At 40.0% G+C, this 19,817-nt stretch overlaps 1 protein-coding gene and 1 long non-coding RNA gene across 3 annotated transcripts in view; both read right to left on the reverse strand.

The window, feature by feature from the left end:
• RELN (reelin) overlaps nt 1-19,817 on the reverse strand; it is a 275,939-nt gene that overhangs the window by 1,851 nt on the left and 254,271 nt on the right. Inside the window, exons 51-64 of one of the 2 annotated variants that reach the window (XM_064421958.1) lie at nt 19,374-19,528; nt 18,364-18,578; nt 17,897-18,074; nt 16,682-16,857; nt 15,360-15,466; nt 14,706-14,948; nt 13,963-14,138; nt 12,305-12,378; nt 11,244-11,405; nt 10,753-10,910; nt 9,696-9,915; nt 8,478-8,675; nt 8,011-8,109; nt 3,074-3,209 (exon numbers count right to left, since the gene is read on the reverse strand). In XM_064421958.1, coding sequence (XP_064278028.1) covers nt 3,080-3,209; nt 8,011-8,109; nt 8,478-8,675; nt 9,696-9,915; nt 10,753-10,910; nt 11,244-11,405; nt 12,305-12,378; nt 13,963-14,138; nt 14,706-14,948; nt 15,360-15,466; nt 16,682-16,857; nt 17,897-18,074; nt 18,364-18,578; nt 19,374-19,528 — 2,291 coding nt within the window. In that variant the 3' untranslated portion in view covers nt 3,074-3,079. The remainder of the gene's footprint in view (nt 1-3,073; nt 3,210-8,010; nt 8,110-8,477; nt 8,676-9,695; nt 9,916-10,752; nt 10,911-11,243; nt 11,406-12,304; nt 12,379-13,962; nt 14,139-14,705; nt 14,949-15,359; nt 15,467-16,681; nt 16,858-17,896; nt 18,075-18,363; nt 18,579-19,373; nt 19,529-19,817) is intronic. The other variant, XM_064421959.1, reaches the window with a different exon arrangement.
• Nucleotides 1,513-3,066, reverse strand: LOC135301661 (uncharacterized). Its single transcript, XR_010363427.1, has 2 exons — nt 2,750-3,066; nt 1,513-2,714 (listed from the first exon to the last, which is right to left on the reverse strand). It is a non-coding gene; the product is annotated as an uncharacterized LOC135301661 (long non-coding RNA).

A 19,817-nucleotide genomic window follows, 5' to 3' on the forward strand; every position in this document is an offset into this window, starting at 1 on the left:
TGTTTTCACTGGTGAGTTTTGTCTGTGAGTAAGAAGTGAATACTCATAATGTAGTAAGTCATTCTTTCCTCTCTAGTGCATAAGCTTATTTTTAGTGAATATGGCCCTTAGGAAAAAGGAGTAATTTTATGCTTTGCAAAATACCTGATTCTCTACAACCAAAACCAACCTTTGCTGTAGTATGCTAATCTAACCTAAAAAAAATGTGTCTAACAAAATTATGCCCTTTTTATGAGCTAATCTTGAACACAATTGACTAAATTGATTAATAGTTGTTATGTCAAAATCTAGATTATAAACCTCAAAGTAAATCCAAGTAATTTCCTGACTAGTTTTCCAAGACTTTGCAATTTTTTTTTTTCCCCACTGGAATGTACATACAAGAATGAAATAAAGACCAGCTCCTGGAGACAATGAAAGACAACAGATGTACACTTGGCACAACTTTTGCTACTGTCACAGTAAGGTAGAGCTCTAGAGCATCTGGAAATTGAGAGAGGGTGAAATGTGAGATGGAAAGGTCTGTGCTGATTTGTAAGTTTTGTGTGAGAGATTGATAGTGGTGAGTTTATGTAACTTTAATGCCACTTGGTAGCTCAAGTGCAAAGCAGGACTGAACATCAGTCTTCATTTTGGTCCTTCAGTCATCAGGGTGGAAGATCACCCTTGCTCCAATGCCATCTGTCTCACTGATGAAGGCAGGAGGGAAATTATGACCCCAAACCTGCTCCTGAGTGTCTGCCATTGGTCATGAATCTTGAAGAAGTTCTTAATTTTCCCTTCCCTTCAATTCCCATTGCCTGGACAGTGGGTGGTTCCTCAGACACAGGGCCTTCATGGCCACATCCCACCTCTCAGGAGAGCATCCTAAGCGTGAGGTGAGGATGGCTCTGCAGCCAAAACACAGCCGATGGGCCTGGGACAAAGCACAGCCCAGCTCTGAGCAGCTTTGCTCTTTGCTCTGGATACACGGACCAAACAGAGCCTGCCAAAGTGTTTGGCTGAAAAAATTGCCATTTCTGGACCTGTTAAATGTAGGAGGGAGCTTGGTTTTGCTAGCCTCAGCTTGGACAAGACTTGGACAGATGGGACACATGCTGAGCTGCAGTCCTTGTTCCAGGAGCCTTTTCTGTCCTTTGTCTGCTTATGTCCAGCAACAGCTCAGCAGCGATGTTCAGGACTGGTTTTGGACACTGCTATGTGCACCTGGCCTCTATTTCACTTCAAATGACCAACCATTTTGTATCTGGCCTTAAAGGGATGGTGAAGATGTTTAAAACAATGAACAAAGAAAAAAAGGAAAAGAAAAAATTGAAAAAAAGGAACAAAGAAATGCTTACCTAGTAATGTAGAAGGGATTTAGTTAACTTTTTATGTATATAATTTTGTTCCATTGGAAGATAATCAAGGTGTTAGAAAGAAACATGTATTTATGTCTTACACTGAACACCATAGCAATGCAGTGTGTGAAAAATAAGAGAAATCTAAATTCTCAGGAATGCTTTTTTTCCCCCTTGCATTAAATGTAGTTCAGTCTTGTCCTTACTGACATGAGACAAGACTTTCCAGCTACTGGTTAGATGCCACAGAAAAACCTTGATGCCTGCAGTAGAAATACTATGATTTTCAGTCTTTCCATGGGTAAATATGTATACCCTATGCAATGTAGTATTGTATCATATTGCACCAAAAAATCAGAGTAGCTGTGGTTTTCAGAATCAGTGGCAACTTGAAGACAACTTTGTGAGTGTGTAATGGACTGGTCAGCACCTGCTGAGTTTTCTGTTTTTTCTGTGCATTCACTGAACCACCAGTCAGTCAGAGAAGTTCAGATCCAAAGTAATTATTTGTGTATTACTGATGGAGCACAAAGCAAAAAAAGAGTTAACAGGAGTGACTGCTCTATAATGAGTTTGACAGTTTTGAGTGCACTACTAAAAAATAACCAGAAGACAATAATGCTTGAATTTATGTAAGAAACCCTAAAAAATGTTCCAATTAAGTACCTGGAGTTGTGCTAGTTGGATGAAAGCAATATGAAGCAAATACAGAAAAGCAAAGACAAAACTATCTAGGGTGTGTTCAAAAAAATACCTATAATAAAGAAATTTATGAGAAGGAGTCTCTCTGGACTAAAGTCTCTTTAGTGTTTAGTAGAGCATTATGTTTATTGCATGTTTCAGAAAGTACAATTTGAACTATAAGGCTGCAATTCAAAGTTTATGAAAATGGAACAAAGCCAAACTGAGTGAAAAATATGTAGTACATAACCCCAGTAAATACTAATGCCTTTCCTTATTTGTGTGTTTTTAATTGATGGGGCACAAAACAGGAAGAAAATAGAAACAAAAATATTTCAATAACAAAATTAAACATGAAAAAAGCCTTAGAACACAGCAAAGGTATGTCCCTCAAGACTAGGTTTGGAGTAAATTTTGATGCTGAATTACAAATGCTTTGTTAGGCAGGTACTGTAATGGAAAATGTCACGTGCTCTGACTGAGGGCTCATATCAATGGCAAATATTCTTTGGCTTGGTGGAGTCAGCACCTGAACCCAGAGCTCAGTGACTATACTGGTTGGTGGTGTCCATTAAGTGCAGCAGCACAAAGCAGCTGGGTTACATGAAATGACAGCACTGCCTGGGGACACTGGTTCTGTGTCCAAGGGGCAGGCGTGGCATGGCACCGTGCAGATTGACTGACATGCACTGCCTGACTGCAGCTGCATCTCTGTGGCCATTTTTTACCTAAAAAAAAAGTGAGAATTGCTCCTTGGCTGCCCATACAGTGCTCTGGAGGTCCTCTATTGGCAGGTCTCACTGTGCCCTATCTGAAGCAGAAGAAGGACAAGTCCTTCCCATTGCAGCCTTGGTGAAATTCCTACTGCACATCATTCTCACTGGTACAATCTACTGAACAATTTCTGCTAAGTTTAAGTTCCCATCAGGAGCTATATTTCACATCTTAGAGTATAAATGATTTTCCCCAACCCATCATTGACAAAACTTTGTGAAAGAGCTGTAGCTGTAACAGAAACATACATTTAATACTGATTCAGGGAAAGTACTTACCTTATTCTAGTGTAAAACCAATGACAGCAAACAATGAAATACAACACAAGTTAGAAAATGCCTTTCAATGCATGCAGCACTGTGATTAGTCATAAAACCCTGATGAGGTTTAGAGGCAATATAGGACTTTTCGTCTCTTTTGAAAATAAAAATTGAACAAATTATTTCCTCAGCTTTCAAATCAATGTTTAGATTTTTATCTTCTATAAAATTCAGCATGCACTTTTTAGAAACATAATAGAAATGCAATAGAAGCACAAACCGCATCATATTAAATTTGGCATAAATGTTGTGAATATTCAGATAGTCACTTAATGTTTGAACTACTTATGTTCTTTATTATAAATATGTTGATATTTAATTTAAATGCATTTTTCAAATCTTTGCTTTTTACTAAAGAAAAGGAAGATGATGAAAATGCTTTTCCACATGAGCACTTCTTGTTAAATCTAGAATATACAATTTGTATTTAATTATTCCAAAATAAGGATAAACATTCTTTGCACCAAATGCAACATAACTTCTCACTAAATCATTTGTGCCAAAAATGTGAGAATATCTCAACAATGAAGAGCATGGAGTGATGGCTATGGAAGGATTCATTCTGTTATCTATCAGTTAACCATAAAATAGTAGGTGGGGATAACATTTCTTGCATTCCTTGTACAACATATATTCCTTTGGATCACATTACAAGTTTTGGGGTAGACAAAACAATATCAGACCCTTAGTGTTCATCTTATAACTATCCTTTATTTCTCAGTACCTTTGACTTTTAATTAAGTTAATGAGATGTCTCTAAGGGCCTGTCCTATATACAAAGAAATGGCATTTGTGTAATGCACATGCAAGGAAGTGTGAGGTGTGTGTGCAGTGGGCAGGCTGAGAGCTGTGCTTCCAGAGAAAAACAATGTGCAAATGAACTGCAGAATTGGACATGGGCTCTTCTTAGGGCAAAAGTACAGCAGCACAGAAAAACACTCTTTCTTAAGCCTGGGATAAAGTACTTTTTGATCCTAAGAAGAGCCACATGGAACACATGAGAGTTGGGCCCAAAGCTTTCTTTACAAATGGGGAGAAAAAACACTGCTCTAATGTGGAATAATCAGCACTGGATTATAAAAGGGACTGGACAATTTAGCAACTTGCATCCTCTCCCCACCACAGAACAGACATCAACTGTTGTTAAGCTGGAAAGGTCAATTCACATTGTCAACACAGGTATTTGGTTTCACCTGCTTAAAAGAGGTGCTCAATTTAAGGACCATTTGCAGCTGCATCACAATCTTAAAAATTTTGCTTTTTATTGAGTGATTCAAATAGCTCATTCAAAAGTGGAATGATTTTAAGTAAGATACAAAAGCATCCATCTTTGGCCTTTTTTATCACTGCCAGGTATTTTGCATGCATGTATAATCTGCAGGTTGATCTTTTTCTCCACAATTTTGCTGGAGGCAAAAAGGAACGGCATCCTGAAGGCATGTTTGCTGGTGAGAGGATGGTGGTCCTTGACTCAGAAATTGGTTGAACTGAACAGTGTCTTGACCCTGGCTGTGCTTCAGCTGTAGCAGTATCTGCACTATGACTGGGCAGCTAGGCCTGTGACAGAACTGATTTAAAGTCTTTGAATTGCTGAGAAGAGAGAAGAGTTGGGTCATGAAAGCAGATATGCCCCTGGGGTGATCTCTCTAGGGAGGAGCAGGGACATCCCCTGTTTTGGAAGGGAAATAAAATCCAGAGAATCCTTATTTTCTTTACCTTCCTGCAGATCAGCTCTCCCTGCTGGACGTGCTTTCCCTGCTTGCCCTCTTACTGCAGCCCTTAGCCTGCTCAAGGAGATCATGGCTCATTTGCTCTGGGCTGAGGAAAAGCTGGAACAGCATCTAGGTGTGCACCTGGGGGTGCAGACAGCCAGGCCAACACATAGGCTGGGAAAATCAGACCTCTATCATCCCACAGGTTATGGAAGAAAACACAAGAAGAGATGTGTGGAAAGCCAGGAATTTATCTCTGTCCCAAACCACACCTCCTAGTGTAGGCTGGCTCCTTGCTCTAACACCTCACAGGCTGAGGCTTGCCTGTTGCATCAACATGGGCACGCAGATCACAAACATGAAAATCTGGGACTGAAACCAGAGCCAGTGAGGATAATTTTGATGGTTCTGGAGAGGTGTATGGGGTGTCATCCAGGTGGGTGGTGGAGTGCAGGGTTGTAAGAGGACTGAATACTGACTGTGTTGGACGTGGACCATCAATGGGTTCTTACATAGAGAGGCTCATGGCCTTCTGAGACCAGGCCAGAGTTCCAACAGAAATTACTTCCAATTTAGGAGGCACGGGTATTCCCTAAAGCATCCCAGCTTTGGGATGAATAAGCCAGACAGAAGCCTACTTACTCTCCAATGACTCCTTATAGAAGCAATGGGAAGAGGTAAACCCTGGTGAATGGTTCAAGCTCAGGCTGTGCCTCTCTGCAGCCCTGGGGTGGCTGTTGCCCACAGAGCTCCTCCCTGGCAATCTTGGTGGGAAGGGAGAGCACCCAGAGGACTCTGCCTCCTCCCCTCCTGCCTGGGAGAGCTCCTGGGAAAGGAGAGCTGCTCTTGCTTCCCAGAAGCAGGCAGTGCTTCTGTATCCTTCATTGGAAAATGAAGGAATATTAAGAATGGAAGCCAAGTCCTATCCCTAGTACTCAGTCACTGGTGTGATTTCTGGTAGCCCTGGTGTGTGCAGGATCATCTGGGGTCAGTACTAACAGACACTGATCCAGGCTCCCTTCTGATACCCTGAAGCACTCCATGGAGGTGACTGTCTTCATCATTTAACAGGTGAAGAAACTGAAGTGCTGGGGGTAAAGTGATCAGTGTGGGGTGACCAAGCGAAATAGCAGAGCTACAGAAAAACCCAGGTGAGAGTATTTATTGATAAGGAAGTTGCAGGTTACTTGAAAATAAATTTGAGGAGGCCTAAAGAATATTTTGATGAATTACAATGTGCAGATAGAACTTAAGTAAAACAGAGGAGTTAAATGCAGCTGTCAGGTCTGAGCACATGCCAGTATAGGAACCAGATGCACCATGGCATGTAATTCTGCCCTTCCTGAGAGCAGCATGTCTCATGTGCTGTAGTTAGCAGGGACTGGAACTCTACATCTGGCCTTTGGGAAATAAGATGTCATGGCACTGTGTTTCACAGGACTTGGTAAGGGAGAAATCAGTCCAGTTTGGTCTGCCTTTCTCTGTGGATTGTACGAATGTCACTTGAACACAGGGTGTAAATCCTCTGTCTCCAGCCTGATATTAAGGGCAATTTTCAGAAGCTCTTAAAGCTCTTTAACAGGACTAAAATAATAAAAGGGAGGCCACTGTCTGCCTTCCTGGTTCCTTCTCTTGCTAAGGTGTGATTATTTGCTATGGCCATTCTAGTTTAACATATCTCACATGACTTCTTGTTACCACTCATCTTGTGTGGTTAGTCTACAGCCTGGCAGATCTCATTGTCAGAGAAGTTCTCCACATTTCAGCCTCAGAATAACTTTTTAAAGATCTCTGTTTTATTCCTACTTATGGCCCCTAATTCAGTGCTTGGATTGATGGTAACATTATACTTTATTTTTTCTCTTACATGTTTGTTCCGTTAATTTTATTTTTAATTGCAAGGTAGAAAGACTTGTGAATATTTCAGAATGACCAGTTCCCTTTTCTGTGGTTTCCTAAACATGTTGAACTTTCTGCAGGCTCATAATCTTCCATATCTTTCCTGATGCAGCATCATACAGCCATTGATTGATTCCTAAAACGGGAATCATATCCATGTCTCTCCTCTGTTCCTTCCAGTTTTAAGCTTAATGTTATGGAAGCAGAGCCCAGCAAGGTGTGTAAAAGCAGCGGAGGGTGTACAGTTACTCAGTGTTGGGACCAGTTTGGTTTGGGGTTGATATGAGTGCCATGCAAGCTGGTGCTTCTTGGTGGAAAGGAGAACAGGACTAACTAGCAGTCAGACAATTCACTTTTCTACTGTTACAAAACATTACTTGCAGTGCCTCTGCTAATTCAGAAACCTCATAGCTATAATTACACAGTCTGGAGGTTCTCTAAGCCTAATTTTTCCATTCCTTGTTTTTAAATTGTTCAATAAAAAGAATGTTTGAACCTATCTATGGAGCAGGCTCGCCTCTCTTTGCCAACCACTGCCAGCGATGAGTTCCTGCCCGGGAAGCCACTAGCACTTCACTTCTACTGGAACTAAATTGTTAGAGAAAAAGCAGGTCATCTCTTCGTGATGCAACACAGGAAAAACGGGTTAGCTGCCAGCGAAACCCATCTCAAGAATGGGAGAATCAGGAGGGTGCAGACTTGGTAAAATCTTGACAAGGGGATGAATATAGAGCTCGGACCATAGGAACCTGATATAGTGAACCCTGTTTCTGAACAGTATCCTTCTTACTAAAAAAAGGAAATGAATAAGGCATTAGTTGCTAACACAATTTTTTAAGAGGCACAACAACATTACTTTGTGCAATGAACAATATAGAAGAATATTTTTTATCTTTGAAAGGATATAGATCAGCCTTAAATGGCAGCACAGTGTTTAACAGGATATCCTTTCTTATGTCCCAGCACAATCATTTTTTAATAGTCATTGCTGCATTACAGGACCACAGCAATACTTGGAGGTGATAAAGCCCCACTTTCCCTCCTGCATTTTTCCATGATTTTTTCCACACACACCCCCCCCTGCTGTGACACTTTTGTGTCCATCTTAATACTGACTGTTGCAGTCAGGGCAGAGCATCAGGAAAGATAGGATTTTAAAGGTTTCCCTTTGAGAAAGGATTCCCTGGGCCACAATGGTTCTTAATGAGCTTAATACTCATGTCATGCTGGAGAAAGTTCAGTGCTTTCTGAGGTGGGGTGGGATGAGGTGAAGCTGATACTCACAGGACGACTTCTACGTGGTCCAAAGCCCACTGATCATGACCTGTTCCATTGTGACGGGGCTGCCACCAGCGCAGTAAGACTCCTTTCATTCGTGCCTCCCTGTCACATGAACACAGAGCCTGTGAGAGCTCCAGACTATTGAGTATTCTGCATGTCCCTATCTATCCCCCAACAGGAGCTGAGAGCAAAGCCAAATTGTTTCTATGTCACTGAACATCAACCCACATTGTACGTGTAAAACACTTAATAGTTAAAAATGCACACAGGTAGGAAGGACTTTCCCCCCTTATCTTCAAAACAAGTATTCTTGTTTTTCTTTTAAGTGCATTGATAAACACTACCCTGGAATTTCTTAATCAGCCCTCTCATCAATCTTTTTTCTTCAACAGTGATGCAAAGATAGGTTATTTTTTAGCAGAAATGGAACTTGTGCACTTAGAGGTAATGAAACGTGACTAGGTACTCACAAGGGAACGTTATAAGACACTCTTTGGGCTTGTATAAAGTCCTTTGGCTGATGCTGTGCAATTACTTGCCATGTAATTCCATTATTTACACTGTATTGGAGGAGCACTGCCTTATCTACAGTGTTAGGATCACTCAGATTGGTATTGCAACTGTCTGTTTGTGAAATACTTCCAATTTGCAAAACAAACATGATTTTGCTGTAAAACACAGAGAGAAAAAGTATTTTCAATATGCAAAATTATTCAAACAGGAACAATAGTATTTCTAGGCCTATTGCAGTTACCATATCAAAACTTGTAGCATTTTCAAGAATCATTACTTTAACATGCAAAATAGACTGTTCTCACATCTTTAAAACACAGCTCCCCTTTCAAAATAATAGTTTACTATGTATAATATATTGTTGCAGGCAGGATCAAATTTTGCAATATATCTGCACAAAACTGAGATGGATAAAAATGCAGACATGTAAATGAGTGCATGAAAAGTTTAAACATGACAAATAAAGGTTGAATATAAGAAAGTGCCTAATATATATATATATATATATATATATATATATATAATATTCTACCCAGGTGTTCAAGTAAGAAGAGAAGAGCCTGATTTATATCTGGCCCATTGGCCAATTCATCCTGTTTCTAATCTTGCTTTGGACAACTCAATATAAACCAGTCCTGAAAGCTGTCACTCTGCTAAGAGCCAGCACAGGCTGTTTACGTTTGTTTTTCCATGGCCAAAGAGGCTCAATAGATGAAAAAGATAGTCCTGTTCACTGCCAGGTGAATATAATTCTATTTGACAACTGAAATGAGAAAATGACCCTGTAATTACTAAATAACATTTTCAGTCATAACCATTGTGGAGGCACATACAAACATGGGATTTGTCTTATCAGATCAGGCACTGGTCCAGGCAGTCTGGTGTCCAGTCTTTGCCAACAGCTTCATTGTCAGTGCTGGCTTACATAGACAGTGCTCTGTTGGGCATGATGAAAACATCTGACCTTTTCATCTGACATCCTCACTCTCCATCTCCCAAATCAAAGTCACAAAGCATTTTACCAACCCTAATGTTTTCTGCCAGCCACATCCAACTGCATGGCACTGCCAGGTCAGTCCATCCTCATCTGTACTGGCCCACATGGCTGCACATACATGTGAAGAGTTTCCTTTCTCATGAATTGTTAAAAGAGCTGTTTAGGCTCAAACTGTTACCTTGCTCGGGTGAGATCCAGAGGCTTGGTCACAGCTTGTCTTATTTGACATCCATTAAAATAGAGTGAATCTCCATGGGCGTAGGGTGCCAGCTGTCCACATCCATTCCCTATCACTCCCCCCTGAATGGTTTCCCAGTTTATTTCAGTGACTCTTTCAGATTCAAAATTATCTTTAATATAACTTGGCAGATCATGGCTAAAAACAGAGCAGTCATCACCTAAAAATGACACAATGAAATTGTAAAATATGCAAAAATAGAAAGAATGGAGAAAATTGAGTTACAGGTCATTGTAATTCCTTTCAAGGTTGTGGCTCAATATACAGTGTGAGAACAGCCTGAATATATTTCAGCAGACCCATTAATAATGTTCACATTGATATACAGCAGTCATTTTTACAAAATTGAGGCTGTGAGTCTAATTTTACAGCAATATAACTTCAAGAACTGCAATACAGTTTCTCCTGTTTTGCACTGATGCCAATAGGAGAAACCTCAAATTGTGGGCTGAAGGCAAATATGTCTAAATACTCGGAAGGGATCTGATCTTATGAGGCTCTCCTGGAAGACATTAAACACTGGCTCCACTCCCACAAAGCACTTAGAGCTTACCAAGGGCACTCAGGTACCATTAGGCATGTGCTTAGCTGCACTGAGGGCTTAGAGCAGAACACTCTGTCCTGATGGGGCACAGAGTCCCTTACAGATGCCAGTCACCAACATCTGGATCCCATTTGCACATCCTCTGGGATGCACCCTTGCAAGGAGCGTGGGGTGGAAGCCAGTTCTGCGTAATCGAGTAGTCATGTTCTGCCTTCAAGGAAGGCTGGGTGGACTTTACATACAGTGCCAGGTGGGAGAGACTGCTGACTCAATACAGAAAGAGTGAGGAGGGGGAAAAGCTGTTATTTGGAGCCCTGACAAATTATTAATTTTAGATTTGTTACTCAGACATTCCAGTGATGAATTTGGACATGATACATCGCTTTGTCTTTTTGTTTAATTTTGAGCTAGACTAGACTGTAGATGTGCAGGAGAGAGAGGAAGAAATGGAACCTTGGAATCCTTCGTCACAGATGCAAATGGCTCCAGTTGTGCAATACCCATGGCCACTGCAGAGCTTTGGACATGCTTCCCCAATGTACACGTGATCGATTGCCCAGCTCTGCTTCTCTAGTTCTTCTCCCTTCTGAATCCACCTGAACTGGGTTGCACTGCAAAAATATCAACATCCAAACACTGTGTTAGGATATATAGCAATTAAACACGCCTGTAGAGTGATGTTCTAATACACGAGCAGCAAATGTAACCAAAAATGTCATGCGAGGGGGCTGTGACTTCAATAACTGGAGAGAACCATCCTGCTACATCATTGGCAGTAGTGACTTCTATTAACAAAAATCTTCCTGAAGAACATTAGTAATGTATCAAATCTAAATTCGCAATAAGGAATCATTTTTAATTCACCAATTGTTCCTAGTAAACCATGCCAGCAAGGCAGCTGTCATTTTACAGGTCCACAGTGAGCTGACCTTTCATGAACCTACCTGGATGAGACATGGTCGGGCAGCTGGATAGTTATTCTTCTCCACATGGAGCTGTTGACAGAGTTATAGATAGTAGCTTCATGGAATTGAAATGGGGAGCAGCCAATGCTATTAGATGAGGAAGGAAGGCAATGTGTCTGGACGAGTTGCCATGAGTCTGTCCTGTAGGAAGCAAAAAAAAAAAAAAAAAAAAAAAAAAAAGAAAAAAAGAAAAAAAGAAAAAAAGAAAAAGTTTTAGAACAACTGAAAAAATAATGAAAGGAAAACAAGAAAACAAATACTTCTAAGGGTCATGACATCGCCTGTCTTACTAAAGAAACACAAGAGATTGTCAGCAATAGTTTCCATGCTCTGGAGCCACAAATAAACAAAAGGTGAGAGGTGAAAGCACAGGTGCAGCCAGGGGGATGTTTGAGTGTTGTGGAGCCCTTGGTGGTGGTACTCCCAGCTGCTCTGGGCTGCACGACAGAAGGATTTATTTTGGAGGCAGCTCCTTAGCCTCTTTCTTACAGTCTTCACAAGAGTCCCAATAGGATTTGCTACATTTTCACCCATAGTTTTTTGAGCACAGAATATGTTGTATTGCTCTAAACAGGCACTATCTTACAAGAATATACCTTCATTTTTACAAATTATACCATGCTGCTATTCTACAGCTCATGAGGCAGTTATTGTTAGCTAGTTAAAGACCAATTTGGAGTTCAGTAACTCCCACTTCATGACAGCTTGGTCCTGTATCCTACTAGTTTCCTGCAAATGTGTTTTCCTGTGAGCACATTTTTAACAGGAACATGCTCATGATTGTAACTACAAGCTCAATGCCATGAATCTGTCAACATCTGGGATAAAATATAAAGAGAATTTGTGGCAGTTATGTAGACAAATCCCAGTGCTTGCACATGGGCTTTGTTTAGATTCTGTTACAACATGAATACCAAAGCACATCACAATAATTCATGTTACAACATGAATAGCAAAGCAAAGCTTTAATAAACAGAAGCTCTCTACATTTTTAATGTCATACTATTTTTTTCAGGTCTGTGTATTCTGCTGTCATTTACCTGGCATCCTTTGTATACTCCAGCATCACTGAGTGGAGGTCCCCACAAGAATTTGCCTCACAGCCAACCACGATCTATAGCACAAATAAAATCAACTGCTATAACAAGTCAGGTAAACATTTAAAGTGATATATAATCAAGTTATGTTCTCCTTTTTTTGTTTCTTTATTAGGTGTATGGGGGATTGTCAACTTAGAACTTGGGGAAAATCCATCAGAAGTGGATGGAAAACAAAAGACACTTTGTGTAAAGTACTTCAGATACTGTTTTTACTTAAAGAATTTTACTTCCTTGCTACTGTTATTTCCTAACAGAATCCTAACACTTCATTTCTAAAGTCCAAATTAAATATCTAAACAAACATTTTTTCTGAAACAAAATATGTGGTAGTTCCTTGGCATTTCCAAAAGTGAAGCACCTATGAAATTTGTAATTCATAGTGATAAACATGTGGACATAAACTTTAAATCAGTCCAGTTTAGGAACAGAATTATTCTGAATATTTAAAACAATAGACATATTTGTTCCATATTACAGTAGAAAGGTTACAGTACCCAGTGTGCTTTATTGATTAGATAATACAATGCTAAATTTCAAAACCAAACAGAAGCCATGCTAGAGCTGAGTTCTTAGTTTAGAAATAAAATCTTTGCTGTGAGCAGTGAAGAAAAATGGGGAGATCAGGAAAGGAAAACTCTGCAGTAAGAGTTTAGTAATATAAATTATTAAATGCTGATGGGTTATCCTAATTTTGGTCTTAAAACAGAAGAAAAAGATGATAGGCTGGGTAAAATAAGCATCTTGGAGGTGGTCTTGACATTCAGTAGCAAAAAACTTCAGAGACTGCTCTTGTATATAAGTTTTTGGCATGCTGAGCAGGGAAGCAGTGCTTTAGGGAGTATACTAGACAGTCAATGTAAAATAGGCAGTGACGTTGAGAAAAGGTAAAAATATTGATCAGTGGAAGATGGTAACTTCTGGAACTATCTTGTTAAACAGAAGAGCAAGGGAAAAAACATAATAAGAAAATGGATTAGTATTTTGATAACCCTACTTTCATGTTAGTTCCTAGTTTAAGACAGGGTACTTGGGGAACGGCCAAGAACATTTCTGGAAAACAGCTACTTGTTGCCTTTGGCCCTGGGTAGAATTCTACCGTAATACAAATTAAAATACTCAGAAATGTTTCTCTGACGGTTTTGGTCATTTACCATGACACAAAGAAGTAGAAGGGGCTCTTCTATTTGAACACACTTGCATTTTCCATATGATGCTCTTCTCCAGCCTTCTCCCTTACCTTTTCTGTTCCTTCACAAATGAGGGGAAAATAGCTATTCTGCATGGCATCTAGTCTCACCTTAGAAAATAATTCCTACTGCATCTGATGATCCAGTCATTTCAGGAAAAAGATATTAGACTTCCAATTCCTCTGACTAACCCCAACAGCATACAAACAGAATATTTTGACACTTTATATTCATGCAACCTTTCTGGTTCTCATTACTTACACTTCATATTTTCCTTTAATTTTTAGTAAAAAGTCACTATTAATTATTCATCCAATTGAGCATCCTAGTTGGAAGAACAATAATTTCGGGAGACACATTAGATGAATTTTCATTGTGTTCTTTACTTTGGAGAGAGAGAACATTTCTTACTTTAAACTGCATCATGTATCCTGGCTGTATAATGAGCTCCCTGGAGGACAGGATGTTGTGTGTTTTATCCTTTTTCTTATTTGGCCAGTAGAGATGGAATGATGGATTTCCACAGAACCCTGCAGTTCTGACTGCATTAGGGTAAAAGCTCCAATTTTCTTCATGAGAGGTGCCCTCTATTAAGATGAGTTAAATAAAATTACTGCATTGTCTTGGTAAACATCAAGGCTTAGAAATGAATCCACAGAATCACTTGACAGAGTAGTTTAGTGATATGGACACTACATTTATGCTATCTGTAATGACACACAGTAAGCTACAATGAGAGAGACATAATAGACATTCATCACCAGAGAGGTAATTACAGCGTTTAAATAACAGTACTTTTAAAAAATATGATGAGATAAAAGAATAATATCAGAAATTTAAATGAAATGAGTTGGACTGAAATAAAATTTTTTAATGTGTACATACATGTGCACACATATACATCTGAATATACGCGTGTGTGTGTGTATATATACATATATATATTTATTTTTATATATATATACATACATATATATATATTTACACACTGCTATGAATAGCATGAAGAATAGCACATAAACAGCATTAGTCTACAAAATGACAAAATTTGCAGAGCTAAAACAAAAGAAAGTCTGCTTGCAAGCTGACAGGGCTCGGCTAAGACAAGAACAGATAATGGCAGACAACAGATGAGCTGTGGCAGCCCGTTTTACCATCATCAAAGGTGTCCACCAGCTGGCTGGGGTTGATCTCTGCTCCCCCGATGAGGATGTTGTCCAGAGCCCACTGTGCCCGCTCGGGGCCGGGCACCACGATGCCACTGCTGAGGGTGAAGGGCTGCCACCAGCGCAGGCGCGTGGTGTTGGTCAGGGCGTGCTCGGGCAGCAGGATGTAGTCGTGCCTCACTGAGATGTACTTTTGGTAATCCATCTCATGGAGCAGAGTCCAGGATATGCCTGGAATGAAAAAAAGCAGGTTTAGTGATAAAGCCAAGAGTATGGTAGGATCTGCTAAAGGATTAAAAATGATAGGAAATAAAATGTAATAGCTGTGGTCTTCTGATACAGCTTAACTTCTAAGGATAGCTGGCCACTATTACTCACTGCAAGAGTAATCTTGTAATTGTAAAAAAGAATAATCAACTTGGGTGGAAGCCACTGATTGCTGAAATAAGGCAGGAAGATTATGGAAAACTTGTGAGCAATAGATGGAACTTTTAGCTGGGGAAAAATCTTTACATGGACAAAAATAGCTTTACAATTAAGAATTAGCTTTTTATTTTGGATCTCTGACAACTTGTCAGATATTCAAGGTGGATGGATACAGAACCAGACTGGAGCTCAGCTGTAAATACAGTATGTACTTGCCTCCATCAATGGAGTAGTCTAGCAGCACTCCTTCCTTTCTGCAAGTCGGTCTGTGGCATGTTGTCATGTTATTTTCACTCCCAATTCTTCCCCAGTACTGTAGAAACCTAAGAGTAAATGTATATGATCACATCTGTTAGACTTGCACAAACAGAGCTTGCTTTCTGTTAACAGATGTGCTGAAATTGTTCCAAATGCCAGCAGTTTTAAGCAAATAACACTGATGCACAAGTACTACAAAGGTTTTCATGGGAAAACCTTCATGGGAACCTCATGGAATTCAACTAAGAGCTGCCCTTGGGAGGGAGTAACCCATTGCAAATGTACCAGACAGGGACAGACTGGATGGGAGCTGCTTTGCTGCTTTGTTTTGCTCTCTTCCCTGAGAATCCTGGTGGAACAGGAGCTCACCATGTGTTAAGGTGCCCTTGTATCAATGAAGGACAGAAAAGAAGTTGATAAACTGAGGCAAGGTTGGAACCAGAGCTCAGAACCAGAGGTCATACACTGAAAAAATAGGAAGTTCCAAATGGATTTAACAGGGTAAACAAAAAAAAAAAAAAAAGAAAAAAAAATCACTCTGAGAGTAACTGAACACTAGTACAAGTGTTCTAGTACAGACAGACAGTAGGATCTCTGTTCTTGGAGGTTTTTAAAGATCCAATGGGACAAAGTCCTGGGCAAACTGCCCTGAATTCCATGTTACCTGGCTTTGAACATGAGGTTGGACTAGAGCCTCCCTGAGGCCCCTTCCTTCCTGTAATTCAGCAAAATTGCAAAATTTAAGAAGTGAGAGTGTGTGGCTTCATTAAAGCCATACAGTCAAGAGAAATGACTGAAGTTGTCTTATGTTGTGTCCTTAGCCTGTCTAAACTGACAGAGTTCCATTGCTCTCCTGATAAGTCATCCTTTCCAACAGCATAGAAGTGGAATGGGTCTTGTAGGGGCTCCCAGGAGAGAACAACCAGCAGAGGTTCTGCTCTGAACTCAGTGAGACACAGCTGGTGCCTCCAGGAGCAATGCCCTGGTGTCTTGCCTCTTTGCAGGACAGAAGTTGCTGATTCCAGGACATTTCTGGACAAAGGGACCTGGACATGTCAGACCCTTTCCACTGTGGGGTGAGCTTTGCTCTCTGTGACTCATCTGAAAGTGTCAGCACCCTGAGAATGATAATCCCAGTGCCCTGGGTAAATCATAATCTTCTCAGTGTCTGCCTCAGGCAGTGCTGCTCCTGTGGTGGCCTGGGCTACCAGCTCTGCTGCCTGCTGCTTTGCCGGGGTATGACAGAGCTCCCCATGACAATGAGTGGAACCACGACCTACTTTGCCCCCCGCAGGTCCAGATCTTGAGTGACAGCCTGCCTCACAGTTGCACCTCCAAAGTACAGAGTTGTGTCTTCTGCGAGAATGCCACACTCGGTACAGGTATTTCCACCTTCTAAGGACATCCACAAATCTGGTTTAATTTCCTCGTTGTCAAAGCGCTCCTTCAGGAAGGTCTGTAAGTAAGGTATTTAACATGAAGCACAGGTAAGTAAGATTTTAAGTATTTTGACAACCACAGCTGGAACTGACATAAAAATGTTTGAAGGGCTCAAGAACACTAAATTTCTCTCAGGGTGACTGAACATAATCACTTCTGCCTGAATATTTAGCCACTTGAACTGAATGGGCTAAATTTTAAAATATATTACGGTTGGATTTTAACATACTTGGGAAGTAATGCAGCAAATTAAAATTGGCATGTGCAAATGAATGAGCATATTGGGTTTGTGTGGTACGGTTTTGATGGCAGAGGGCAACAGTAGGGGACTTCTGTATGCATGGGAGGAAAAATATTCTATATCTTTCTTCAGCAAAACCAGAGATTCTGACATTAAGGAGTTAGCAGTAAAACTCCCCTAAAATTGCTACCATTTTATCTCAAGTGTCCTCAATATGATGGATACCTTAGTAATTAAAAATTGCAAACAGACAATTATATTTGTTCAGGTAATTAGTATTTCAGATGAAAACCAGAAGGTTATAATAATTCAAATTACATGACAAACTGACAAGTTAGTTAGTTATTTTTAACTTTTAAATTAGTAATATCTAACTAGAGTCCACTTGATTGTTATTGGGTAACATGAGTAACAGTCAAACAGCCATGTGAATTAATTTTCTAATTTTATGCCATTTGCCTTTATTCCCTACTTCAGTAAGCTCTTTCACAGTAAAGACAATCTTTCTATTTTGTTCAAATACAACCACATGTGCAAGCGTAATTTACATCCTATAATGATGATTAAAAGATGAACAATGAACTTTATCACAGCTTTTTCAGGCTAAGTGTTATTTTCAAAGCAACAAACCCATTCTTGAATAATGCAGTAATAGTTTTGTTAAAAAACTGATGGAAGGGCTGAAAATGTATTTGACTGTCTTCAGGCTGACAGGAATCAAAACTAAATTTGCAGCGAGATCAATCTCTCCTCTCTCTCCTTCCCAGTCAAACACATGCCAAAATTCATTCTTTAAAACATGCAATAAAATTACCTTCAGTGTCTGGGTCAGGTAGCAGTTTGGACCCGAATACCCAGGATCACAGATGCATTGCTCATTCAGGCAGTCTCCATGACCTCTACAGTTTTCCAGACAACCAGGGCCCAGATAGAAATTATCAATGGCCCACTGCATATCTGAGTATTTCTGGTAGAACCGAAACCTCACGGGACTAGACAGAAAGGAGTGAAGAAAACCAGACATATGAATAAAACAACTTTGCTCAATTGAAGAAAGGTGATTAAACACAATATAATCATGATTGTACTATCTTCTGAGCTTCCACAAGTAGTGGAAGTATCTAGTGAAATGGATTTTTTTACATATCCATAATGTAATTATCATGAATGCTGCTATTCTGCAATTTCCTTGAAAGAAAATGAATAGGCAGATGTCCTGTTGTGTTTGCAGGAAGGTACTCAATCCAAGACAAAATGAGTATACTCATACTTCATACTTACTTGCCCACAAGGCTTTCAGGCAGTGTGTAAGTTACTCTTTTCCATCCTTTTGTGGGAAAGAAGACAGATGGCTGCGAGACACTCCCAGAACATTTTGGATCGGCTGGTAAGCACTGAGGTACTAAGTAACTCCAGCTGACACCAAAGTCAGTGGAGTACTGCACATGGACCTGATTTTGTGCAAGTTTTTCTGAGGGTTTACATCCAACAGAAACCTAATAAAGAAGAGACCATCAGTAATTGGAATTAATTGTGGTGGAGGAGTTTAAAAAAGTGTTTGAACCTGAAAACAAACTGCAGAATTTTCCTTGAAATGATGGCAGTAACAGTGCCTTATGGTACAATCACCTGCAAAACTCTGATATCTCAAGACTGAGAACAGACACCATATTGTGAATTTTGCTTTCTTCTAGACAGCTCACATTTCTGGATTTCCAGATTTTGACACTTGTGCCTTAGACCCCAGTACCACATAACAAATAAGGTTAATATCCCCTCCCACACAACCTGAGATTTGAATATTTCAGAGAAGGCCACAAATTAGGGAGACCACCTTTATGCATGGATGTGCAAATGGTTCTTGCAATTTCCATATATTCCTGGGTTATTTCCTTAATTTAGGTAAAGGTGTGTATGAAGACCAGTTTGGGTGCAGGTTTGACATGAGTGCATGACAATCCATGTGCAGAGTGAACTACTGTGGAGCTGCTTTTCCCTAACCCACAGGTGTAACAAAATAGGCACCTGGTAGATGTGCAATATCCTTCTTACATGATGTCCACAGAACAGCAGTGCTGGAAGAGAAGGATGTGTCACCTCTGAGAACAGCCTGTGGTATTAAAGCTGACCAACACAGAGCAAGTGAGACAAATGAGGATGGCCTAATAACATTTTTTCCTAGCAGGGAATTGTTCCTGTATAGGCCTATACATCGTCCTTCCTCCTGAAAGATCTACTTAGACCTGGAACAAAATGTGGTTTTGAGTAAGTTTACTGCAGACAGATTTTACCTTGAACTGCATAATCCAGCCTTCTGTAGGAGTCAGGTCGTGGGTGACTGCATAGACCTCTCTGCCATCGTGGCTCCCACAGATCATGACTCCATCAGGAGAATCACAAAATCTCTCAATTGAGCAATCATCGTGGAATAACCAGTGTTCATTCACTTGAAAATAAATGGCAATGTCAGTAATATACAGTAACAATATAAATTAAACAGGGAGTAGTGTTAACCACAAAAGGTGATTCATAGCTTTATTTTTCAGCCTACATGAGAATTATTTAGTATTGCTCCTGAGAATGTCAGTACCCTGTTGTTCCCATGTAAATATGTATTGTACTTATCACATTTATTGCTGAAAGCACCTCTTACTGCTCACTTACACAAGCATTACAGCATTATTTTTTAATATTAAAGAAGTAAGGATCTGAGACTTACTTTAAATATGAACTTC

The sequence above is a fragment of the Passer domesticus genome, chromosome 5, assembly GCF_036417665.1.
Source record: "Passer domesticus isolate bPasDom1 chromosome 5, bPasDom1.hap1, whole genome shotgun sequence".
NCBI classification, from domain to species: Eukaryota; Metazoa; Chordata; class Aves; order Passeriformes; family Passeridae; genus Passer; species Passer domesticus.